We start from the raw sequence: 27,055 nt of genomic DNA, 5'->3' as shown, positions 1-27,055 counted from the left end.
GTTCTTTCTCAAAAAAAAATTGTACCTTCCTTAATCATCAGCTTGACTGCCATTTCATTACCTTGCGTAACGACCACATGAGATTCCTTATTTCCTAATGTATCATTAAAACGCACGACTAATTTGCGAGGTATTCGTTTGCTAACATGTCACCGTCGCCACGCCCGACATTCCCTACAAACAAGTGCTCTATTATGGACAACCAGCCGTGACGAGACGTTCAAGTTTATTTTCTGGAATATTTCACGTTCTTTAGCGAAAATTCGGGATATTTTGCATTTAGTTTAGACCTTCATACGTTTAATGTTCAAGTACTGGTGGAGCCAAGTAAATTAAAAAATAGGTAGATCTATTACGTCCATAGAAGCTCTAAATATATATTTGGAAAAATATAGGCTTGTATTTTATTGATGTATTCAAAGTTCCACATTGAATCAATTGAATGCACTGAATTTCAACGCCGACATTTTTTTACCAACACCATTTTGGAAAATTACTTGTTAAATGAGTAGTAGTGTAAAATAAATGTTATTATTAAGTATAGAAGTTGTTTTGTTTGTGTCTGTGTGGCCATTTGTAAGTAAATTTCATTTGACATTTCAATTTACGAAAGCTTAGTGCCGACTGTCTATACATAAACATTTGCGACATTTTCGATCGCAATTAAAATGTGAATTTTAATTTAAACACTGAATAAAGTTCATTAGAATTCAATTTTATTAGTTTTTAGTTTTTGTTTATAATTTCTAGTACAGCGTATGCCAACTTCACAATCGGTAAAATAACTTTATTTTAAAACGTATCCGTTTTTGCATTACTGTTTTCCTTAATCATTTATACTAGACACAATTTAAAAACTAAATTTCACGTTCCTTTTATAAAAATAAAGCTTCCATATCTTTTATAAATGATATCTATAACAAAATCAATTTACAACGAATGCAAATAGATCAAACTGCGCTGCTGTCATAATGTCAGTCGCAAATTTCCATACATTAAAGTGTAGGACTGTCAGATCATCTGACACTAATTCTAGGTGTCAATTAAGTCACGACAGCTGGTCCTTTGATCATTAATTAAGCAATTACCATGTCAAATACGATACGGAACCCACCGGCTCAGCGGCTAATTAAATCGTTCTCAGCTTTCATTCAAAGGTTTGACAATTCAATTTCAGCAAACATTTTGTTGAATTGAGAGTTTGTGGAACAGGTGTGTTTTGTTCACATTCGTACCTTCTTAAATAGGAAGTGATTTTTGCCCAGCCGTGGGACATTACAGGCTCTTGTTGCTCAAAAGACCTTTCTCTCCAGGGTGTATAACTCAACGCTTAAACATACGGACGAAGTAAGCTTCCACAATAAATTTCATGGAAATGGGTCAATCCGTTTAGCCCTGAAGAGGTAACAAATATACACAGATGCACGGATACAAACTACCAGAAAGAAAATATTTTTAACAGTTTTTAAACTGATACCAGGTATAATCCTGGTATCAATATCAATTTCAGACAAATTCGGTTTGGTTTTCAATCTTACTTGGTCACAGGACAAGACTGACGCTGTCTAAAAGTGAAACACCACTATCTTAAGTGTAGCCCCGTCTCTCTTCCACAATAACAATAGCTTGGTATTCTAGCTTAAAAAAAACATAGTAAACGCACTAAAATAAGTAAACTTTATTATAATTTTACATCACGTTCACAAATCGATGTTACGAATCCGTCGAAAATGAACTGATATTTGGCAAGACCCCAAACAGGGCCTTTCAAGTTAAACCAAATAATTACATTATGATCATAGCTTATCCAATGCTTTCTCTATAAAGCTCCTCATTTGCTGTATAATAAGTCGTTTGTTATAATTAAACAGCGGTTGTATAACAAGGTTAGGTCATTATGAAACAAAACAAAAACAGATGTGAAATTTTTAAAAATCTTGGGAAGGAACATCCATGCTTTTTCTTTTTTTAATATTTTTTTATTGTGCCTTATTAAACAACTATTTATATTATTTTAAACAAATTTTTAGAGTAAAATCTTTAATAGCAAAGAACCAAAAAAGGCTTGTACGGAAACAACAAATAAATAATTGAAATGTCTCACGAATTGGTCTCAGTCAACTCGTACAAGTAACATTATTTACACACGTAGAAAACTTTGTTTTGTAAATTAACATAATAACAAATTACCTGTCACACGTATTGTAAAGACATTATGAAGTGAACTGAGTTTGTTTTAATTAGGTATTTTATGGCAGGCGTTCTTCTGTTTTCATCATCATCATCATCATCTCAGCCTATAGCAGTCCACTGCTGGACATAGGCCTCTCCATAATCTCTCCAGCGCGACCGGTTCTTTTGTTTTAATACTTAATTATTTTTTAATTAGTTTACTTTTAATTCGTGTCCACTTCATTTGGACGGTATTTTTCGACTTTGACTAGGTATTTTATTGAAAAGTCAAATCACTCCTTAAAGTAGATTAAACAAAAATATCGAGCTCGTAATTTTTTCTTTTATCTTGTGAACAAGAAATGAGATGATGCAGAAAATTAAATTCTCTTGTGACGTCACTTATCGGTAGATATTTTTTACCGACAAGTGACGTTTCTAGACCATTTCCATACGTTACACTAGCTTTAAAATTTCATTATTGATTAAACAAAAATACGTAGGTAAGTAACTAATGAGATATTTTTAGTCAAATATCTTAAACTTTAAAGCATGCGGAAGATACCGCAATAATACATTTTCTGATACTTTGTACTTGTAATTTTATCATTGACTAGCTGTTGCCCGCGACTTCGTCCCCGTGGGTAGAAGATATAAGTTATGATTTATACCTGCCCTGTTTTTTTCCACATTTTCCATTGTATCTTCGCTCCTATTAGTCGTAGCGTGATGATCATAGCCTAAAGCCTTCCTCGATGAATGATCTATTCAACACAAAAAGATTTTTTCAATTTGGACCTGTAGTTCCTGAGATTACCGCGTTCAAACAAACAAACAAACTCTTCAGCTTTATACATTAGTAGAGATATTCCATGGTGATCACGTTCCATTGTTTCACTGTATATCTAAGATCACTGGAATAGGTACCATGAGTCAGAACTAAGTGATGAATATTAATGCTTGCTATTGCACAGGTGTTCATGGTAATTTTGAGATATCGATTTAAATTAGATCATGCTTAGAAACTGTTGTAATTGACCAATTAATTAACTCAAACGCAGTTCACCGTTGGTAACACTGTCAATGGTCCCTTGCCAAGTTACCAAAGAGCGAAATACGCTTAAAATTGCAATATTTATTTATTTTTTTAAAGTCATAAATTGCATAAAAAATCGTTTTTTATTTAAACATATTTATTGAGAAGTTCCCAGGAATTAATCGGTAGAGTGTTGAGTCTGAATCAAATGTTTTGACAAACGTTGTGTTGTCCTGCATAAGTAAATAAGCAGTTACAACTGACTTTAAGGCGAATTGAGCAGCGCCTCCATTTTAAAGCCGGTTAAAATGTAAGTCTACATTTGACACGAATCCAAAACATGTCACCTCAATTAGCTATGAAAATGAGATACACAAAAGTAGATCAAATAAATTCATTCTTAGGTTATACAATTTCTTAGGACTTCGTAATCAGCAGATAAGTATTGACTTTCTAGAATCAGACCACGGGCTGATGCAACCGATGATTCAGCTTTGGCTGGTATTGCAAGTTATTAAGTGATGTGTGGAGTTGCACAAATTTATTCATTTGGATGATAATTATTTGATATGCTATACTTAAAGTAGTGTCGCTTTAGGGGAAGGCTGATTTTTTTTTTCTAAATGCGGACTACATCACGTACATTGTTCTGAACCCAAAGTAAGTTGCTAAAGCACTTGTGTTATGGAATTCAGATACAACGAAGGTACCACAAACACCCAGACCCGAGACAATGTAAAATTGTGAATTATTACATTGACCCGACCGGGCATCGGACCCGGGACCTCAGAGCTAGAGACACCTTGAAACCGGTACTCATGCCACTCGACCACGGAGGTCGTCAGGATGTTTTAGCAAGCAAGTTGTACGTATCGGACCAATGGTTTTTCAGTTTTCAGTGCTATCATAGGTAATTTGTGCGATATTTTTTTGAAATGATTAAATTAATCCTGAAAAAAACTTTTTTTCAGTAGATAAACGAAAGTTTTTAATGATTTGACGCTAAACTATAATCCCCTTAATTAATCGAACACATTTTTCAAAACATCCTGTATTTTAATCTTTTTATTTCTAACAAGATAATAGTTATTTTTAGGATGTTATATAGATGATCTAGAAATAGGCCGGCTATAAACTACCTGATCGATTATTACGCCAAGAGTAGAAAGGCAGCAAATCTATGATTAAACTCTAACCTCTTTTGATAGGCGAAGTTTCGAACTATACGAGGAAACATCCATGAATGAAATTTAACTACATACTTACATTTCCTGAAATTTACCACGAAATCTGTTACAAATACTTTACATGCAATTTGACAAACAAAGGCACCGCACGTTTTAGAACGTTTTTTACGTCAAAAAGACTGACCACAATTAAGTGAAACGAATTCTTCCCTAAAAATGACACAAATTCCTCGTACACAAAATGTTGTCAATAACTGCATTAACGTGTTACAAAGGAAAGGGGAAAGGGAATGTAAGGAGATAGGGAAGGGTTGGGATATTATTTTTAATCTTTTAAAGTCAAATACAAATAACTTTGAACTGACAGACTGGACCTACTGCCATTTCTAACAGCACAGCAGTGATATCATTGCGGATGTAGAGCTTTGTGGGAGCGTGACAGTGATATACACACAGTAGAGCAGCATCTCGCTAACACAACCGCCATAATATTACTATGTTAAGAAGTGAAGTAGGCTAGATGTCTTCACAAGGTCATGTTGTATATTAATTAACTGAAGTCCTGAAAATCTGTTAGACATTTTTGTCTTCGTCAAAGTAGACAAATTGGACTCATTTATCAAAAGATTACACAAGAGTTTAGAAACTTTTCGGCGCAAACGCATTTTTTGTAAGCATTTGGTAAATAAAATAAATATTTTTGTTGGGATATTTTTGTAAAGTAGTTTAGGCTAAACGCTCAATTTGCTCCCAACCTTGGCCCATATTTTATATTAAATTTAAATGTGACAAAATATATAATAGTCTAGAGTCCATTTTAATTTTTTCTTCACACTAACATCATTGGCCTAGCCTTTTCCCAACTATGTTGGGGTCGGCTACCAGTCTAACCGGTTTCAGCTGAGTACCAGTGTTTTACAAGGAGCGACTGCCTATCTGACCTCCTCAACCCAGTTACCTGGGCAACACGATACCCCTTGGTTAGACTGGTTGTCAGACTTTTCAAGGTACTGACTACCTGTAACGACTGTCAAAGATGTAGGAGTAACAGCCGGGACCCACAATTTAACGTGCCTTCCGAAACACGGAGGAACTCGCTATGACACAGATGGTCAGCCATCTTCGGACCAACCGCGTCAAGCATAGCTTAACCTGTGAGCGTTTCACTTATGCGGTCATAGCTTAGCCACGAGCTCATCTTGCTCTCTTTCTTCACACTAACGACGGACGAAAATATATTTGCCATTATTGCTTTCGATTCCTGCATAGATCAAGAATTTGTAGGATCCACGAATGCTTGTCTTGTGCATTTAACTTGAAAGTTCGTGAAACCTAATGCGATACAAATTAAATTCCTTAATGCGCTGGGATCCGCAAAGCCACCTTTTTCATATACGGTGTCATAACATTTTCTTATTGTCCACAGACCAAAGAACTCCATAGTGACGGATGACAACTGCTGCATGTGCAACTTTGCGGGCGTCAAGTATATGTCGAAGCTTGCCGCCGACGATATCATCTTCGCTTCTTTCAACAACCGAGTCTTTGAAGTACGTTCTTTATAGTTACAAAAGAAAATAGAAGTCGAAGGAAATGCTATGCTAAGTGCGTTGCTGTAGGATGACGATCAATCTAGCTGATCTGCTATCAAAATCTCGTTGCTTTTTGTTGTGTATTTAAGAAAAAGACAAAAAACGGTTTACGGTTTCGACACTCAAAATCAATGGTAGAAAGAAAAAGACTTTTCAAGTGTAACTTGTTTGATATTTGATATCTGTCAAGTTTATTTAGAGGCTTTGGCCGTCTTGTTGTGGCACTTCCTTCCACTCGTCTACGTTCCATGTCTACAGACTTCTTTCCATCCCTTTACTTTGAAGTAGGCCCTTTAATCTTGAAAGGCGTTGGAAAGTTTAAATGCCGCGTATTAGTGGTGAAAGATTTTACATCTTTCTTGTATTAATGTTTTCGTGAAGGCTTTTTTTTTTTTAAACAACAACACATAAACCAGTTGTTTTTGCGTCTTAAAATTAGTGATCATTTATCTAAATAGGAAAGGGATAAATCGTTTCCCACGTATTTATATACAAATTCTTATACACATACTTAAGACTATAAATATTGTAAAAAAGATCTACCTACATACACTTAATATTATTACTCACTGTAAGAGTAACAATTTATTAATTATAATTTATAAGAAAAAAAGTAATTTGAATTCTCATTAATTTTTGTTAAATTAATGAGAATTTCTAATATTTCGATAAATGATTGTCAATTTTGGAGGTGAAACATACGCCGAATAAAAGAAATTACATTACAACATGATCATGTTGACCGCAATTCTCTTAATTTGATCAAGGACTGAAAGTTGAAAGCTCCTCAAATGTAATTTAGTTGAGTGGAAGCGATGCAACTTAGTTTAGTTACTTTGTCGAGATCTAGTCAAAAACTAAACGTTATTGGGTTAAAGGAATTTCAAAGTGTAAAAGGCAACTACAAAAGTAATTAAAAAAAAATTACTCTGTAGTTTTTTTTAAGAAATATTATTTGGATAAAAGTGCTTGATGCCAAAACTGTATTAAAGTTTAAGAACGATCAATTTTCTCAGAATACTTTTTCTCAATACTTTATATTGAAAAAAAAGAAAATTTAAAAATGATTATTTATTTACTAAAAAAATGTGACAACATTACATTGGCGCACGAGACAATTTCCTAGTATCGTAGGATTATAAATAGCGATCTATGTAAATATAACGTGATTCATTCCCCGATTCTTATGCGACGTGAAGTCATCGCCTATGACGTGACTAGCAGTAATAGGTGACCGTGACACAAGGTACCACACATACGAAAATAAATAAGAACAAGAATGTTTTTGCTAACTTCTTTTTCGGTACCTATCACAGTATTTGTCAAGTTAATCAAAGGAACCTTAAATTAACTCCTGTGTTTTTGTTCTGTAAAACACAAATAAAATATGAACACAGAATTTGATTCAAAACCCCTTTTCAATAATTACGCCTTTTTAAGTACCACTTTATCAGATGATAACGAAACCGAAGTAGGTTTCGTTATCATCTGATCTGAGCTCAATAATATGGAAATGAAATTATATACAACAATTAATCCATTAATCAAGTGTCCAAAAATTTAAAAATCCTGATGAGAAATTACGTCGTATCACCGACCAATTCTCCTCTATTTTTTTAATTCACAACTTCAGGTTATTTTTTAAATTGCATTTATAGAAACTTCTTTTCCTGTTTAGTTGCCATTCTGCGTGATTGCTGACCATGAGCGGGAAAGTATAGTGGTCGCTGTGAGAGGTTCCATCTCATTGAGGGACATCTTCACGGATTTCACCGCTGGATCAGAACGATTTGAAGCAGAGGGTGAGTTCATTACTCTTAAAAATTTTAATCTTGAAATTTTATGAGGATACAATCTATCATTTCGAGCTCCACTGCTGGACTTGATGCAGAAGACGGAGGACCAGATCTTTTGGGCCTATGTCCAACTACCCTTGAAAAGCTAAATTCCTTTTTTAAATCAGCAATACTTTTATTCTCCGCCAAGTAACTTGATTAAAAACCATTCAATCCGTCAGGTTTACCAGAAGACACGGCGGCCCACAAGGGTATGTCGATGGGTGCCGCTAAGATGCTAAAACGACTGCTGCCGGTGTTGGACAGAGCCTTTCAGCAGTTCCCACATTATGACCTCATACTCACAGGTATAATCTCCGCTCTTTAAACTATGTAGCTGTAGGTACAATATATGTTTACAGAATTACTCCAGAGGATATAAATGAGCAATTATAAACCTCTTTTGTTTTCCAGGTCACAGTCTCGGCGCTGGAGTAGCAGTATTAGTAGCTTTAAAGTTAAGACCGAGGTATCCACACCTTAAAGTTTTCGCATTTTCAACTCCAGGTAAATATAAAATATATACTCGTTATATTAATTTATTTTGAGAAAGCTCGTTCTCCGCTTTTCGACGAATGACTATTTAAACTTGAGGTATAGGCGAAACTCAGTCCATTAATGGATAAACAATTTTAGGAATGTCTTATAGAAATTCGAATTTGATTCCTTTAAAAGCCTGTTGGGAGTTCAGCGACTAACATCAGCTTTATTCAATTTTCAAGCTTTTTAAGTGCTTCTAAGATTCTTAGAAACTACAAGATGATGTTTGATCACAAAGATTTTATAGTCGATCAAAAATGCTCAGTTTCTTTAAATTCTGAACTAAGTACCTTATTTACCGTCAATAAAGATTTTTTTCGCTATTTCGTCTTTTTTGTTTTATGAACCCTTAGTAAAACCATGGTGACAAAGATCATAAAAATAGTTTTACTTAAAAACGGCATGATTCATATAAATAAAGCTTAATTCCACATGTCTGTTCCAGCTGGTCTCATAAGCCGGGAAGCAGCGCGGTTCACAGAAACCTTCGTGATGACGGTGGGCGTCGGTGATGACCTGGTGATGCGACTCTCGGTGCACAGCATCGAGAACCTCCGTACCAAGATCATTCAGACGATACACGCTACCAAGTTACCAAAGGTAGGTTATATTTATTGAAAGTCACTGACCAACGGTCAAAATTTCAGGCGGTAAAAGAAAATTGAGATGAAACTGCAGTTAGCAAGAGTGGTCATAAATAAACTGTAATGAGGCCTTTCCTGAAAGCTTACTAATATGCAAAAGCAACCTCTAAGGAGAAACTCAAAATTATGTGTAGCTCAAACATAATTTTGAGAAATTGCTTTGAAGTTACTTCGCCAAGAAATCTCCAACAAATTAAAATATCACATGTTTCTTTTCTGATAGGCCTAGCCACTGCTTTCATTTTGGTGTCCAGCTTTTCAGTTACACCACAGAATAATCACTAGAACCCCACAATTACAATATTGATTCAATATTGATGGCTAAAATTCCATATCCATAACATCCTTTTCTACTTACTTACCCAAGTTTTTTTCTGTTCTAGTACCGGATAATGTTGAACGGTTTCGGCTACGCGCTGTTCGGGGTGCCGGCCCGGGACCTGGAGTCCACATGGCGGCGGCCGGAGCAGCTGGAGGCCCAGCATTCCGACGACTCGGCCGATGCGCTATTGGTGCATAGCGTCTCGACCGTGAGTGCTGTCAGTTAAAACCTTTTTACTAGAGTGTGCCGCTTCTGTGAGCTTTGCATTTATTTTTTACGTGCTGTGGTAAGGTTTCTATATATTTATTTTTTCATTAATTTTTGCATCGGTATTTGAAACGCAAATACAATTGGCCTGGTTGACAAAGTTATTAAAAAATGTCTTCAATTTCGTTGTTCGTTTCTCAATAATCTATTCCTTTATATACTTGGGTCTGTGACTAAAATTAACAATTGCCGACTTAACAATAAAACAATGAATTTTCCATTTTCATATTTCTCCATTATACCTACTGAGAAACCGAATATTAATTAGTTAAAAAAAGATTTGAAAAGTTTGTTCAAAATTTAATCATTTTATTTTTCATTTTTTTAGCACTTGTTCAAATATTTGCTGTTTCATTTAGTAAAGGACTTGTGTTTTACCTACACTTTTATATTTACTTTATGCTATATATGCTGTTTTTTTATAATATTTGAAACTTGAATTTAACAACATACGTGTTTGGTGAAAGCTAATCAGGGCTTATTATAAGGATATTTATGATTTCTTTAAATGTTCAATTAGAAAAGAAATGTGTTACCCTTAGACCTTAGACATTAAAATAAAAAACTGGAACTAGAAAACCTTACCTTGATATTCATATTACTCAATGAGGCTGGTCACTCTTAGCTTTTTTAAATTTTTGCATTTAATTAAAAAAAAATAGTGTTGGGGGAAATTTAAACCTCAGACAGAACTCGAGAACCGACGATTATGGGCTCAAAACACCAGTCAATTTACCAACCGAGTTCACTGACCTCCCGTTCAAATTTGCCCATTCTATTGAAAAATGTCTTTATAATAATGTTGCATCGTAAATAACATTTTTATACCACATATTGTAGGAAGCCGCCTTAGTTTCCCGAGACGTGTTTGCGAGGAGGTTCTCTTCAGCGAGACTGTTCACAGCGGGGAGGATATTACACATCGTGCGACGAAAGCGCATGGGAATCGAAAAGTAAGCTATTATTCATAGTTTAAAAAGGGTAAACAGTAACTTGCGACACATCACCTTGCTGTATAAGTGTGTATAAATTTATATATTCTAGAAGCAATATTGATTTGAAAATTCAGAACAATTTTTGAACAAAAACTGTAATAATATTGCACATGACGTAATGGTAATACAACCTAAGCTGTTTCTTATATAGAAATCCTCTTCTTCGCCTTAGGGTAATTTGGTACAATAATGCCAATTTTCTTTTGGAAATTTTCATGTTTATTTTTCTGTTAAACCTTGTACTTAAGCACGCTGTGTACGCTAACACTTTTTGTATACAATTCTGATACCTATATTAGCACAGACTAATCGCTGAAGCTTCTTAAACACTGTTTTCACTATAGTTAATGTTTGTTCACACGTTTTCACTTATGTCTGATCAGTGATGGAGCAGATGAAGAAAGGTAATTTATGTTTTAATTCATAACTTTTTTGGAGGACCTTGCCCTAGCATACAGGCTCTCAGTAGGTCAGCATTTGGTTGAAAATGACGATTGTTTACGAAAGGATATTTTATTATCAGCAATTTTCAGCTAGCAGTAGCTAAAGATCCACATTTTACAAAGCTTTCTCTAATCTAATGACTTTCCGTTATACAGTAAAAAGCTTATCATTTCGATGATAAACCATGATATTTTAACAGATTATTACAGACCGAACTTCGTGCTTGTGAATTGTATTTTTGTGAAACACCTCGCGATTCAAGGATAAAAAATTCATTAGTACGGGAGTTGTTTTTATTTTAATGAAAATAAAAGAAATGAAAATGTACTCTAAACTTAACAAGACAAGTTCTTTATTCGATATCGGGCTCACAAAACAGCAACTAATCAAACAAAAATTACAGGAAAGTGCGCACCACGGAGCCCACGTACGAGATGCGGTGGGCGTGTCCTGAAGACTTCATGGAGTTGCAGGTCATGCCGCGCATGTTACTGGACCACCTCCCCGAGAACGTACACCGCACCATACGGACCGTGCTCGACGAACGACACCGCTACACTGTCACACACACAGTCTAAACATGCATATAAATAGACAATGGAAACAAATGAACCAACTGCGGAGGAAATTGAACAGACGTAGTTCAAAGGAATATAGCACTTATGTGAATAACAATAAGGTGCGTTTTCAACTACACTTGGAGAAGTTTAGAATTTTATGAATGAAAAGACAATTTATGATAAGTGTATGATGGCTCAAAGATACCATGACCACACAGACATTTAAGTTATATTGCTTTTAAGTGTCCCTTTTTAATTGTGTTTAATGTGTATCGGCATAATAATAGAAGAGAATTGTTAATACTCAAAAGATAAAAGATTTAGGGTCAACCTCTCAAAAAGGATAAGGTATATTAGTTTTAGTTGTTATTTTAGTATGAAGTTCAAAACTTTTAAACTATTAAAACTTCTTATATTTCAAGTAAAGGATATACCACCACACATCAAAGTAAAACCGTTGGCCCTGTGCAAGAGAGAGACCGCTCTACGCCGTTTAGTGCGCTGTCTCGCTCGCACAGCCTCAACAGCTTGACTTTAAATGTATTGGTAACTTCTCAAGACATTAGGTAAAATATAAGGGTGTCAAAACATTTAGGTATCTTCAAATTCTAATTAATAAGAGAACAAAAGTAATTTAATGAATAAAGACACTTGGAATGACTGATCAGAATCGTGGACTAAATGTGTAAGAATATTACATATTTTACTAATAATCTAGTTTTTTGGAACGTAACTTGCCTAAATAATTGCCTGCAACTGCGCATTGTTGCAATCAATGAAATGACTTGACAGCTCGTTGAACATATTAAGATTTTGTCTCTATTTGGTATTCTTGTTTTAACATTTTAACACAATGACAACTTTTTGTATCACTGAACACCTCTTCGTTGCCAAAAAATCTTAAAAATAAAAGTTTCTAGATAACATTCTAAAATTAAACCACACGGTTTTTAAAAACAGAACAGAAAACCAATGCATTAAAAATAAGGTTGTCCTACGGTTGTCTATGAATTTTGAACAACTTTATTGTATAGAGAATTTACAAATCCTATTTTAAGAGAAAGATTTTTATATTTTTTTGTTGAATTTTTATCGTTTATCCGAGCTGAATCATGACATTGTGATTTTATTTTATTGTTCCTAAGCCGACGTGACTCAGGTGACTATTTCTACGACTTTTGTACATAACTCTAAATTACTCAGAATTTCAATAAAATTGATATTAAATTGACTAGATAGACCAGTGTCAAAATTATCTTGTAGATTAGTTAAGGACCTGTGAGCAGACTGTGATGATGTTAGTATGAAAATATTAAGTAAGGAGATATGTTTGTGGATATATGCAAGTGTTATATTATTTTGTACATAATAGACATAGAATAAGAATATATTTTAGGTTTCTGATATACAAAGCTCTGACATACATACGTCACGCGACCGACTCAGCGTTATTTTATTAAGCATTATTAAGCATTTGATTGAACCTTCCCTGTGTCAAGTGACAATTCTGAAGCTTGCTAAATAACATGGAGAAATGGCATAAGTTTTTCATAAGTCACGTGAGATACTGCAGCATTAAAAGTCCCCCTTTTTCCGCACTGGAAATCATCAAAATACTCCCGTTTTGGGTTTTTGTCCACAATTGTCTACAGGAGCCGCGGTAACATTTCGGACAAAAGTCACCCTTTTATGCCATTCTGACACATTCAAAAGAAAAATGTTGGCTAAATCGACAAATTCCTGCTACTTTTTTACGTTTATTCTACTACAAACAAATTATTTGTCAATGACAAAGTGTAAGGAGTACTCAAAGTCCTTAAATATTCTGTTGGACTTATCAGTCCCGGACTATCATTTGTCCAGGGAGACTGTGACGTCATGTATACCAGAGCCCCTAGGGAACTGTACCTCGTCCCAATGTAACATATCATCCTTAAGAATCGTTAATTCCTTTATAATGAAATATTTTTCAAAGAATTTCAGTCATTTTGCTTCAGAGCAATAACTTACACTGCTCAATGCATAAAGCAATGTTGAATATTCTATTTTTAAATTATCCGGTATAATATTTTTTTTGTTTATTTCTACTGCCTGTATTAAAATATTGCATTCTTTCATTGACGTGTTACACAAAAATGAAATTCAATTTCCATTGCGTGTTCATTACCTACATGGTAACATACATAGCAGTTTAAGAGAGCAATGGTCATAAAACAATTACCTGTCTACGCATTATTATTAGCACTATTAAACTAATTGTTGTTTAGCCTCGTTATTTAATTAAGACTTGCAAAATCTACCACTAAGTACAATAACTAGGCCGTAGATGTAGCTTACAATGTTACCGAAGTCAATTATGTAATAAATTATCTACATTGCATAATACCTAGTTACATTAATGTAAGTACATATAAGTATAAATTATTTTCATTGCTTCCATACACCAATGCCCTAAACACCAGTTAGGAATAACCTAGATTATATAAATGTAAAGATGTATTTTTGTAAAATAATCGTAGATCAATTTGTTTTTTTTTTATATTTTTTGATAAACTATCATATAGTTACAATTATTAAACGTTGTATCCGTTTCATAAATAAAGTTAAAAGAAATATTTAAAAAATACGAAAGAGAAAGATCTTTGTCTAAGTCAAATTATTGGGGCCTTCCGCGACCTATGAGCACTTGTAGAAGCGAGACGGCACGACACACAGCTAATCGTTGCGTCTCCCTTCCACAACTGCATAACTCTTTGTCAGAGCAGGACCCGTTGATGACGAAAACAAAGAAATTTAAAATGTACAAAAGATTACCATTTTTCAAAGTTTATAAAAATGCATCTCCAATGTTTATTAAATCATAATTAGGCCTCATAAAAATAATTTGTTCGTCGTAGGGACCTACGTTCACTAGAATATAGATATAACAGTTTAAATTTCGTGTACATACCTACATACTTTAACTTCGGGAACAAAATTATTGTGACTTGATAAAGATATACTCTGAACGTTTTCTAGATGATATTTTTTGTAAATAAAGCATTTACTTCGAATAATTTACATTCCAATTGTATTCTGTAGCCCTCAGTCCGTCGTTTACACGCTACAGATGTGATTTGTTTAAGTTTTTATTGTTTTGGGCTATGAGGTGAAACTGTAACAATTATATCCTTTTTTATGGTTTATTTTTAAGTTAAAGTTTTTTGATAATTGAAAATATACTAAAAGTTTAAAGGCATCAAGATGTTATCGTTACAGGACATAAAAAACTTGGACTATAAAGTCAACGAAAATTGTTTTCTATAAAAAATATTGTTATATACACTTTCGCTGCAACAGCTGCCTTCATAAGCAGCATCTTTACAAGCAACTGAAGTATTATTACAGAAGCGAGCTACAAAACGTAGAGCCACGTCTTTCTTCCACAGTTACAAGAGTTCTGGGCCCCAATTCTACTATTCACAATGGCCGATGAATGAATGGAATTGGATTAAAATGACGCTATTCATATTCTCATAAGCATTTTTTTTCTACACTATATTTAGAAATACAGTACGAGGCGGAACAGTCACGGTCAATACGATGAATTTCCATTTATAGTGTTAGTAAAATGCAAATAAAGCGTGCGCTCTGAATTTGTAGAAGTTGGTGCGCGCAGAGAAAATAAACCGATACCGGAGAGAGTTGCTGTTTACTCACAGCCTTAATAGTTTTCAACAACTCTAGCCCATTTCCCGTTTTTTTATTGTTTAATGAAAATCTCAAATTATTGTGACAAGTTGTTTATAGCTATAAATAATATATTATATTGACCGTATGTTTGTATATAATGTTGTTTTGGCGTTCAGTACCGTTGATAAGTTACTTAATTATTGTATTCTTTGTATTTTTATAGTTTACACAATGTTGGTACTGGATCGCGTGAATGTTCAAGTATTAGAAGGACTGAGGTTCTTTTCACTTGTACCCTAAATTAGGGCTTTATAATCTCTTTCACCTTATGTAATAGAGTATAGCCAATGTCTTGTGTTGGGTTTTGTTTTAATTTATAAATAAAATCTATTTTAAGTATGATGTTGGGTTTTTTTGTATCATCAATGTCAGCGTCGCCGTCAATGGAAATATCCACTCTTCCACGGGGACTGGTTTATTTTATAGTACTGGAATACTATCACGTGACGTCATCTTATCTTCTGCTACTTATGTCAAGTGCACTTTACTACGAATGTCAAGTCGACTTCGCTTAGAATTTAATACTGCCAATAACGCCAATTATGACATTTTTTTTTTTTCTACAAATGCAAGACCGCGAATATCAACTGCGCGACGAATATCGTCAGTATAAATTAATAAAAGAATACAGTAAGATAAGCCATAATAGGTAGGTATATTTATTACATTTTAAACATGATAGAAAAATACACTTAAATTCATCAGTCAATTCAAATAATTATCACAGCGATCGATTTAAATTACATAGAATAAAATTTAAAATGAAAATAACAAAATTAAATACGCATTGAAGCAATTTAGTAAGATATTATATTTGGTACATTATTATACAAACTTATTTACTAATTATCCCTCTGTTGGGCAAAGATCCTCTTTATCGATAAATTGGTGTAATTTCGCTGCTGTTTTAAGGCAGATGTCCAAATCGGCCTGCTATCTCTTTTTTGAAATTCCATGGAAAACTCAGCACAGAAACGAGTTGTTTTTCAAAAGTCATGTAACTTCTACGTGTCACTTATCATTTTATCAATTACAAAATAAAATCAGCTTTCGGGCACACCCATTTAAGACTAGGAGAAAGATGATCATGTATGACATGGAACTTGAGACCTATGACCACACCTGCACAGCGACAAGTACGTACGCATATTTCAATAAATCATACAGAAATAATGAAAGACAGAAATCTTCAGTTCACTTCGAAAAGTGCCACCTGACAACCTTGGACAAATAAATTAATTTTTGTTTTCATTTACATGTCCAAGCCACGCCCTGAAATATATGAAAAAGGTCGTACATTTAGGGTACCAGAGCTATATAGCCTAGGCAACTTGCCCTTTAGTATAAAATACATGAAATATAGTAATAATAATTACGAATGAGCATTAAAACAGCTGAGATCTGTCTCACAGAGGTTTGTATCATCTACAGAGGTTGCGTAACTCTGTCATGGCCGCCTGTGACACTGTTGTTTTGTTGCGTTCCGTCTTGTATCTGAAATAATTACTTAGCTAATTAGACTAGTACAAAGATCAAAAGTCCTGAGGATGACAATGAAATATAAAACCATAAAGCTGGCCCTCGAGAATTCTTCATACGTAATTAAACTGGTTATTTGCTAGTTATCACTGAGGATTCGTTTAAAATTGGACGGAGAAAAACAAATGTGAAAACAAAATCCATTCAATCAATTTTTTTATGGTACCAAGTGTTCCAACCATAGCTATATGTATCTCGGTGCCAACATACATTATCTGTGAAAATTTCAAGAGTATAATAAATAAACAATAAAAAATTGCAATTAAATTTACCTATTTAGGAAGTCATGTGCTACATCAGGTCTATACATAGCCATGTCGCGCAGGTAGGCCTGGTCGTTGGTGAGCGTGCGGCGGTAGGACAGCTCGCGCCACGCCTCGCCGCCGCGACCCGCTAGCAGGACTAGGCCTTCCATGAAACTAGAAAACAATTTTTTCAAAGAGTAAGAAAATGTATTGGGAAGTTTAAAACCCCTTTTTTGGTAAGGCGGGGGAATCCTCATGGACACTCACATTATCGGAAGGGCGGGGAGGGAATGGGTAGTGTTACGTCATCCGCGTTTTTGTGTCGGTATATGGCAATGCGTTGCAATCTTTCATACAAAGTTTAAAACCCCTGACATTGTTTTAAAGTGTTAATGATTTCTAATCATAGGGGATAACACGCAGGGGCACGTACTACTGTATCTAATTTTATTATTGTTAAAGATTAAAAACGTAAGGTTATAGGTTAAGTTATAGGACATCCAGGGGACCTCATCCATTAATACAAAGGATACCTAGTAGTTTGTAAGGGAAAACTAATCTAGAGCATTATAAAAAGAACACCATCAACTAATCCTCACCTCAGATATTCACTGACAAGTCTATACATTTGCTCTGTACTCCTATTTAATATCAGTCTCGTAGGCGAGGCATTCAACAGTGATATCTGCAGGGCTATCTGCTGCGCCAGTGCTGCCATCTCCCCCGCGAAGCCGGTACAACCGCCCTGAAGGTAGAGCTCGGCTGCGTCCGTGCAATGTATTAACGCTGTGTCTAGGAGGGAACGTGTAGATACGTTGTCGTGGATCTGTAGCCAGGTGGGTGGTTGGAACGGTTTTTTTGATGTGGCCTGGAACGCAAAAGTCATAGTATTCTACTAAGGTCTTCGGTTTGGCATCATCAATATTCACCAATTGGATACGTACCGAAATAAAGATAAAGACTTCGATATTTCTTAGATTACACCTTTTGTGTAAGATTTTTTTTCCTTAAAACTCTAACCAAGGTGTGAAAAAACACACTTTTTAATTTATTAATCGACTGACTACCGCACAAACTTACAAGTTACTTTCCTAGTCACATTCCACACATACCTTCGCAGCATCGAGCGCCATTTTCTCCAGATCATCAATCAAATTCAGCGCCTGTTTCCTCTTGACATTAGCGGCTTCAGCATACATGTTGAAATGCAAGGCGACCATTATGTAGGTGTCTGTGTCGCCAGGACAGTGGGTCTTCAGGAAGTCCAGTAAGCCTTGTTTGAACTCAGCGATCTTATCAACTTGCTGACCAAGCATGTAGTCGAATTGGCCGAGAAGGAACTCGAATTGATGGTTGTCACGTAACGCCTGGAACATCGTAGTTGATTGAAAAACGTCCAAAATTATATAAGAATATTTATTATTTTACTGAGCTACCACCAGCTAAAAAAGGGACTACCAGTCCCTTTTTTTCTATACGCAATATTCAAAATCTTTTCCTTTGTCTTTTTCAACCTTTCTCAAGTCTAGCGATCCTTAAATAGCTAGGTGACATTGTGGCAAACAAACGTATTTTTAACGCAAAGTCCAAACCTTAGGTAAACGAACAACAAATAAAACTTAAAGTAATTTTCTCTCTAAGCAACTTAAATTTTAAAGATAAACTTTCCGTAATATAAATTCTAATGGGAGGTAACGGATGGTCAGCATCGCTGTTGGCGGCCTAGGAAGCGGTAGCGAGGCGCTCTTAACGCTTACGGCTGGTTCCAAGGGGAAAGGACAAAGAATCGTGGTAGAATTTGGTGGATGTCTTTGCCTAGCATTAGGACCCAGTAGCCTATATAAATACTCACTTGAAACACATAAGCGCACTCGGTATACCGCGCCAGGCCGGTCAGCAGACGCACCATGAGCCTCCACGACCTGGCGGCCAGCAGGCGCGCCGCCAGCGCCTGCGCGGACCGCAGCGCCGTGGCCACGCCCTCCGTGTCGCACGCGCAAGCGAAACACTCGTGAGCGACAACTAGCAACTCCAGGCAGATTATGTTCACCTGGTAATTTGAAATTTATATTTGAAAAAGAAAACGACTCCCGCACTAAGGAATTAAAATTCTTGTATCGCGAGGGGTTTCACAAACATTCAAGTCACATGTACAAAGACACCCAGACTCAGGACAAGCATTCGCGGATCACACAAACGCTTGTCCTACGCGTCACGCTCTGTGGGTTTGGCGTGGTGACCTCAGCCACTCGGCTATCCGTGCAGTCAAATAAAACTATATTGGTAACTATCGTCCAATAAAATATAATATAATGGCTAAAATATTTTGCTTTACAATAAATACTTCGCTTGGATTGCAAGAGCGCAAAATGTATTCTAAATACATAAGAAACCTAGCTATCCATGATTCTGAAAACAAGTTTTTTTTATCAAAGATGGCAAAGTGGGCGCTAGGGTCTTACCTGTTTGGTTGACAATTTCGCGCCTTTAGTTATCTTCCTGATATTCGACTTAACCTCATACCGTATATGAACATTATTCTTATTGATGACATCAAACAGATTTCTTCTGGAATCTCTCGTCATTTTATTCCCGGCTGTGTAGACGGTGGACACTGAGTACACGGACTCAGTTTCAGCAGACATAATAGTCCCTTCCTCAGTAAGAACGGATTCCGCTTCATCACCTTCAACATTCTGATATTCCTCATCAATTAAATTCTCGACATCCAAACCGCTGTCGTCGAGTAAATTGTCGGGTTGTTTCGAATTCCCCGAACATTTGTAGATCTTCTGGAAGGCCATTAGGTGGTCGAGGATCAGTCGTCCGATGTGACTGCAGGCGTCCGGACGCATGTTCAGAAACATTTCTATGTCCGCGTTCAGAGCGTAACCCCAGAGAGTGTATTGGAAATGTTCCTTCTGCTTGAAGGTTGATGTTTTCACCAGGTGAGGAGATATTATAGCTGCAACTATTTCTTTGCAGAGGTATTCAGCTACCTGAAAGGTTATAAAAATATTCGAAAAACCTTTCAAAGTAACATAAGACTCGGGGGATTAATATTGTGTTACCTGCTTCGATGGAATATTAAATGTCTTGAATACAAGATTGGCGAGTGACATTCTGGCTCGTCCACTGACTAAGTTGATGAAATCAACCGCGCGGTTCTGATACTTCAAGACCGACGTGTAGTCCCAACCAATTTGTAGCGCTATACGGAAGTAACTGGCTACCTAGAGAAAAGTAAAAAAAAAATAACACCATATTTCGAACATAACATTATTACGATCCCTAGATATTTTTGCGGTTATGGATGGAAGAGATGGGAAACTATACGGCATAGAGTTACTTAAAGATGGTGTTTAACCCCAAGGTCTAATAGTATTTCTGATTAATTCCTTACTTGCTTAGCAAGCGTCAGGCCACTCCTAACAGCGAGTGCGTCTAATGCTGACAGCCTGTCTGCTTCCTCGCGAGCTGCTAGGTGGGCGCTTTCAGGTATATTCTCTTGCTTTTCTTGAATCACCACCAATTCTTCAAAACTGGCGTCTGATATACCTGATACTGAAAATTTTCCCATTAGAGTGGTAGTTTTATACAAACATATGTAATTCTTAATTTATATATTCCTTTGCTTAGCACAAATTGAATGGGTCCTATATCAACCCAGATAAAAGAAAATGATCATAAGAAAGAGGTCCTGCGTTCATATTTTCATTTTCAGTATGTCTAACACTAGGACATACTGGTATAAAATTAAAATTAATAAGGCGAGTGTATAGCTATGATTTTGAATAAAGCAATACTTACTGGACAATTTATTTTGCAGCATAGGAGAGGATATAACGAGCCTCAATTCTTGCGGCAATTCGTACGGCGAGCACGTTCCCTCAGCCAGCTTCAAACAAGTCCTCACAATCTGTACCGGACAAGCTGGAGGTCTGTACCTATATTCCGGTGGGCTCTTAAATAAAGCTGAAAGCCTGAAAGCGTCTACCAAAAGTTTCAATGATAGCAATTGGTTCATAACTCGTCTCCAACAGTCAATAGCTTCAGGCTCCTCTAAAAGAACCACTTTTTCTATGTTACTAACATCTGATTCTATTTCTATCTCATCTAGCATCATAGAGAATGGTTTTTCTGCGTTCGCCTGCCCAATTTTACTCGAAATATTAGGATCCTTCTGTCCGTTCATAATAAAGTGCAAAGTGCTTTGGTAACTGTTTAGGAAGATGCTACTTTGAGATTCGCTTTTGAAGTACGCGTCCCACATGAGGTGTTCAATCTCTTCCCGTCTTCTTCCGTATTCCAAGTTTTCTTCGAACCAACTCATTATTATTCTGTATGCGTAGAATTTTTGAGACGTATCCGAGATATGTTTAACGTGTGACACAAGGAACTCTGTCGCTTCTGCGAATGAGACCGCCGCCTTCTTAAAGGCTTCGCTACACTCTGCTATAAAGAATGTTATAGCTCTTTCATCTATCATATCATCTTTTGCAACTAAATTCTCATATTTACACGACCATTCCACTATCAAGATACTATTGAAGCTAAGCAATGAAACGCCGGATAACTTTGCAATTTTTAACGCTACGTCGTAATTTTTGTTGATTGTGTACATCTCTACGCATTCTTCTAAGTATTTTTGGGAGTCATCTTGAAGCATCTTGGAGATGTTGACGGCTAATGACGTTTCCATTGAGATTTGAAGAATTTCGTACAACGTGGAAAACTTTGGTGACGGGACTGGAAACGGAAAGTAGAAATGAGAAAATCATAATCCAAAGAAAATGAAGTCTGTTTAACTTTCGTAAAATACTTACCCATTAATCCTTTCTCGAACTGATTCACAGCTAAGCATTTGAGGAACTCCCTCTGATGATAGGCGCTATCGAAATTATGTGTCAAAGCGATTTTGACGAGCGCCACAGCTACCTTCTGTAAGGCCTCCTTAGACAGTTGCCAAGGCGTAGCACTACCACCAACGCTGTACTTCCTTTGCGATTGTTGCAGGAAGCTGGTTAGAAGTTTGTTCGTTTCGGCATCGAAAGTGTGATGGCGGATGCATCGGTGGAGGAACGATGTGAAAAGAGTAAGAGGGCTCTCCTGTAAAGTCAAGATTAGATTAGAAGGAAAGATTTGAACTTGTCAGAAGTGTTTGATTATTTGACTTCAAAGGTACCAAAAGGCTAATTTGGGATAATTAGACTAACACATCAAAAGTGCGTACAAATTGATTTGACTTTTTTGTAACCCTAATTACTTGTCAGACATTGTATAATGAAAGTTCTTCTTACCAACCATTTAAGTTCAAGAAAGAAAGACTATAACATGTATAACTTACCGGCATAAAGATAAGCATGGCTTCATGCAGCGTAGTTATATATCCTTTTAATAAACACAACTCGGCAACTTTTTGGAACTGCTCAGCGGCCGCGTGCTGTTGTGTCATCAACTGCTGCAGTACGTCTTGAGATCGGGCGCTGGGAGACAACGATGATAAGATCCATTGAGGCCATAGGACATCCACTGCATTTGGCTGCAAATAAAATACTCGTATATTCATACACACATATTCACTTAGTATATGAGAAAAAATTTGAAGATGCCTAGTTTCGTAGTCGGATTTATTATTATTTTCTTTTTAAGCTTACCTCATAACAACTAGCAATAAGAACGAGAAGAGGTTCCCTGCATATATCTGCGGCCCTAAGTAGAGCAGCAGGCGGGTCCTCGGGGCCATGACAAGCGGCCGCCACTTCCCAGAGCTCACGACCCATGTATGCACTCGTAGGGAATTCAAAACTACATCCTTGGGTTGGACTCTAACAAAAAAGAACGAAAAAATACATAAATACGTCATGATTCAGAATTGTACGCAACAAAAATACATAATTACACTCACAACTTCCATGGAGTTCATCCTTGAAGCTCGGCGTTGGCCGTTACTGGAACTCAGTTTCGTATCCTTTTCAAACACGTCTTCAGAGCTCCTGTGCAACATAATATGCTTCAAGTGTTCCGCATACGACTTCTTCTCGAACTCCTGAGATAGCTGCAACATCTGACTGAGAGGGTATCGGAACACGTCGCCGAAAAGGAGAAAGTTAAACCAAGAGTTAGCCTTCACGAACTCCCTTAGCTGCTGCTCCGGTAGAGGCAGGTGGTGCAACGTAGCAAACTTCACCATCGTCTGAGATTCATACAGAACCAGCGACATATCGACTTTCCCGTCCAACTTCTGACTTTCAGCCAGTTTACTTAACGTTATCTCTTCCAAGTAACGCAACATCTCTTTAGCGGCCTCGTCATTGCTCTGAACTAATTTCGACATGTATTCGTTAACCATTTTGTTTGCCTTTTCTTCGGGATACCCTCTGTATTCCATCATGTGATGTCTGATCATTTTTGCAGCTGAAATATGAACCCTGCATCTGGTCGGGTTACATCCTATCATAGCGATGAAAGATACTGTGCAAGCCGTCATAGCTCCGTCGAACCAGTTGTGTAAAGCTAACGCATGAGCTTCGCAGCAAGCACTCTTCACACTCTTCTCCTGCAAGCGATTGTACATTTGGTACTGTTGAGAGACAAACGCTTGACTTGCATTGCATGGTCGATATTGTTTTAAGTAGTAAACATGGTTCAGCTTAGCCACATAGCCATACTTTTTCATTAACTTTTCGTCGGCGAAGTCGGGCATCTCCATAGCTCTTTGCGTTAAAGCTTTTATACTGGCCGCTTTAACATCAACGTCGCTTGACAGCAGGCTACCCAAGCTGCGTCTGTCCGGTTTATCAGTAATCAAACTGTTAGTATTCTGGTTCACCAGTTGAAATTCAAATATCTTGGACACATCTAGACCTCGGTATCCAGATAACAACTGATAAACATTCACATCTTTTGCCTCATATGTTTGGTTAACATCAGAGTACTTTTTATATACATTATACAAATGTGGAAGCTTATCCTTATATATTTGGTTTGGCAATTTAAAGTCCTTGAACTGTAAAAAATCTTCTTTGGAGAATATATCAAATAGCTGTTTAGTATCTTCAAGAAGTATCATTCCGAGGACTAAGTGTGGGTTAGAGGAAACATAGTCATCTATGTTTTCGTTGGCAATTTGAACGCAAGTTTTGTAAACTGGCAGTACGTGACTTTGTCTGTCGGATGTCTGTTCAATGCTCTTGAATAGCAACCACAGTTCTATACAATCTTTAGCCTCTTTTTCCACGTCAGATAAATCTGTATCTAATATATTACCTTCAACGCATAAAGTCAATACTTTGTACAGCTTATTCTTGACGCAGTATTTTGCTAGCTCGACATAAAAATGCTCCCTACTGATAGTAGAACAAGATTCAGTAAAAATATCGTCAATTAGCTTCAAATTTTGAGTGCGTGACAATCTTGAGAGAATTAAATAGAGATTGTTTCGTTCGGTCTCATTTACAATGCCGTATGAGGACAAAGTGTCGTAAATGCAAAGTTTGGTGTAATCAAAGCAGTTGCTTTTGGCAATGTTCTCGATCATTTCATTAGTGACCGACCACTTACGGAATATACCGTCGAGGTTTTCCAACACGTGTGTGTCGAAACCTATAGTGTCGACGTTCAGGAGCTTTTTCACGAAACCGTCGTTGTTAAAGAAGTTGTATCGGGCGTTCATATCGCGGACTACCTCGGAAGTCTGCACGTTGATCCAGCGGACTAAGATCATAGCTTTATTGTTCTCTACTAGATAGTTCCACATTTCAAATGGTGCTGAGAAATCTAGTAGAGAAAATTCTGAAAAAAAATGTATATCATTAGTTTCAAATCAACAGTAGCTCAATACAAAATGCCTGCAATTTGATTTTAGCTTTTATGCTTCTGAGATAAGGTCCAAAATGCAAAACACAAAGTAAAAATTTAAAAAAAAGACTAGTAACAATTCAAACCTAAGTACATAGTAACTGGACATGATAAATTTGTTGATCACAAACACACTAACCAAACCAATATTAGCAATCTATGAACAACACTATTAACTAATTAACATAAATTATTTGTTCACACAAATAATTCTGTTCTTATCACATGCCTATATGAATCCGAGTTGCACTTATATTTACCTATGTAGTTCATGTTTTGTAAGGTTGAACTGTGAACAATTATCTACAACAATACTTATATTAGATATGTGACGGAAACTCTTGTGTCTGTCAACCAATTACTCTATCATTAAAATTTCTGAAGTTATTTTATTGGAACTTGGTTTGCATTGTGTTCAATATGAATAATGAAAAGAGAAAGATGTTTTCTGATGCATCAAAATCAGGCATATTGCTTAAAATGGCAAAAAAAAAAATCTGTTAACATGTTGCTTGATAACTCTAAAAACTTGTTACAAAGAAATAGGAGAACAAAACTTAGTTTTACTTACCAAATGAATTAAAAAACAGTGCAGTGGCAATTCTGCTCTTCCATTGTTGTGGATATTTCTCAATTTTCTCAATGGTCAAAGCTTTTATTTCACTCTCGTTAACAACAATCCGCTCCTTCCCCGTCCCAAACACTTTGTTCTGCTTGAAAGTACCGTCACACTCAAAAGACTTTTCTAGGTACCGCAGAAGGTTCCAATGTCTTTTAAAGTTTTGCCATTTCGATAAGCTCTCACTGTTCATGTCCTTTGCTAACTTTTCGATCTGCTCTACAATGAAATCTCTGTATTCTATTTGAGCGGAGTCTTCAGCAAGAGACATTAAATGCTGTTCTGGGTTTATCTTAACTTTATTTAGTATGTGCAGAACTTTGAAGATTTGCTTTCTTGATAAGAGCTGGACAGTCCAGGCTTTGACCTGAGGAGTTCAATGAAGACTTAATTTGTTTATACCAATAACATTCAGCCTTAAATCAAGGTGTGCCTCAATATAGTTAATAATAGATTCAATTGGAAAGAATAGTACCTATAATCAACTATTTAGAAACAAAGAGTGTGATAGTGCTGTATAATAGCCTTGCAATGATACTTCTATAGGACTACTATTTTTAAATATGATATCTTCTAGTAACAGATGTAAGATAACATGTAAAACGTAAATATAAAGGTCATTCACCTCGGCCAGAAACCAATCTCGGGCAGTAGACTCATTCCATCCATTTTTGTCCATAAGATAGCTGATAGCCAGCTCAATGTGAGTCCCTTTGGCAGCAGCCTCCCTGACCACATCTCTAGGAGATTTCTCTTTCCAACATGACCATATAATTTTCTCATTTTGTGTCAGTCCCTCCATATTTACCACACCATTGAAGCACCGTTTCAATTATTATTATTTTACAAAATGCAAATGAATAACTATCTTCGCACAAAACAAAAATATATCAATGTTAAATCTTGTTTTCTTTGAATTGATTATGAAACGTAACCCTTAACAAATAAAGTTTGTTTTTCAAAACACGAAGAACAATACATTTACTATGTAGTGCAGCTGACAGTGACAGTAATGTACTTATTACCAGCACGAAAATTTCATTCTTCAAGTAGTACAGTATAAGTAAAAATAAAATAACCTCATCACCCGCAATGCCATTGTATTGCTAGATATAATAATACTAATAAAATTAACGACAACGATAATAATATGCAATGCGCTCTAGACAAAGGTATAGCATTACACATTATGAGAGGCAAATCAATCCCGGGTCATACCCAGTTAAAGATACCAAGTAAAATAGAAGTCATACCAATGGACATCTTTAAGTGTCAAAAATATTACCAGCAGGAATAAGACCACAAAACCATCAAAATTTCACTTAAACAGAGTTCAGGAGTAGAATGAATCAAAGTAAATCTGTGTAAAATGCAATTACCTGTGAAACATTAGTACCAATATAGAAATACGCTTTTGAATGAATGGACTTGCAATGAAAAGATAATCATACCCTACAAATATGACA

General features: G+C 36.1%; 2 protein-coding genes across 3 annotated transcripts in view; one reads left to right on the top strand and one right to left on the bottom strand.

The window, feature by feature from the left end:
* The window catches only part of LOC113505993 (sn1-specific diacylglycerol lipase beta), a 35,156-nt gene extending 19,488 nt beyond the window's left edge, over positions 1 to 15,668 (top strand). Inside the window, exons 6-13 of one of the 2 annotated variants that reach the window (XM_026888859.1) lie at positions 5,822 to 5,945; positions 7,666 to 7,789; positions 8,005 to 8,130; positions 8,237 to 8,329; positions 8,808 to 8,962; positions 9,390 to 9,545; positions 10,436 to 10,548; positions 11,438 to 15,668. In XM_026888859.1, the coding sequence (XP_026744660.1) occupies positions 5,822 to 5,945; positions 7,666 to 7,789; positions 8,005 to 8,130; positions 8,237 to 8,329; positions 8,808 to 8,962; positions 9,390 to 9,545; positions 10,436 to 10,548; positions 11,438 to 11,612 (1,066 nt within the window). In that variant the 3' untranslated portion in view covers positions 11,613 to 15,668. The remainder of the gene's footprint in view (positions 1 to 5,821; positions 5,946 to 7,665; positions 7,790 to 8,004; positions 8,131 to 8,236; positions 8,330 to 8,807; positions 8,963 to 9,389; positions 9,546 to 10,435; positions 10,549 to 11,437) is intronic. The other variant, XM_026888862.1, reaches the window with a different exon arrangement.
* A 445-nt stretch (positions 15,669 to 16,113) lies between these two features.
* On the bottom strand, positions 16,114 to 26,686 carry LOC113505959 (spatacsin). Its single transcript, XM_026888844.1, has 15 exons — positions 26,215 to 26,686; positions 25,542 to 25,956; positions 23,019 to 24,904; positions 22,768 to 22,938; positions 22,458 to 22,652; positions 21,937 to 22,219; positions 20,921 to 21,859; positions 20,514 to 20,674; positions 20,182 to 20,343; positions 19,573 to 20,109; positions 18,963 to 19,160; positions 18,223 to 18,477; positions 17,710 to 17,978; positions 17,138 to 17,284; positions 16,114 to 16,820 (listed from the first exon to the last, which is right to left on the bottom strand). The coding sequence occupies exons 1-15, from the start codon at positions 26,389 to 26,391 to the stop codon at positions 16,748 to 16,750; spliced, it is 5,868 nt and encodes a 1,955-aa protein (XP_026744645.1). The 5' UTR covers positions 26,392 to 26,686; the 3' UTR covers positions 16,114 to 16,747.
* Between the last annotated feature and the right edge of the window lie 369 nt (positions 26,687 to 27,055).

The sequence above is a fragment of the Trichoplusia ni genome, chromosome 2, assembly GCF_003590095.1.
Source record: "Trichoplusia ni isolate ovarian cell line Hi5 chromosome 2, tn1, whole genome shotgun sequence".
NCBI classification, from domain to species: domain Eukaryota; kingdom Metazoa; phylum Arthropoda; class Insecta; order Lepidoptera; family Noctuidae; genus Trichoplusia; species Trichoplusia ni.
Note: the sequence above shows the minus strand (reverse complement) of the source record. Positions and strands in the feature narration are given on the sequence as shown.

Coding starts and splice junctions, on each gene's coding strand:
- LOC113505959 (XM_026888844.1), bottom strand. CDS start 26,391: ATGGAGGGACTGACACAAAATGAGAAAATTATATGGTCATGTTGGAAA. Junction 22,653..22,767: donor TTATTGCTAGTTGTTATGAG/GTAAGCTTAAAA, acceptor TTTTATTTGCAG/CCAAATGCAGTGGATGTCCT. Junction 18,478..18,962: donor AGTGCGCTTATGTGTTTCAA/GTGAGTATTTAT, acceptor ACGATGTTCCAG/GCGTTACGTGACAACCATCA.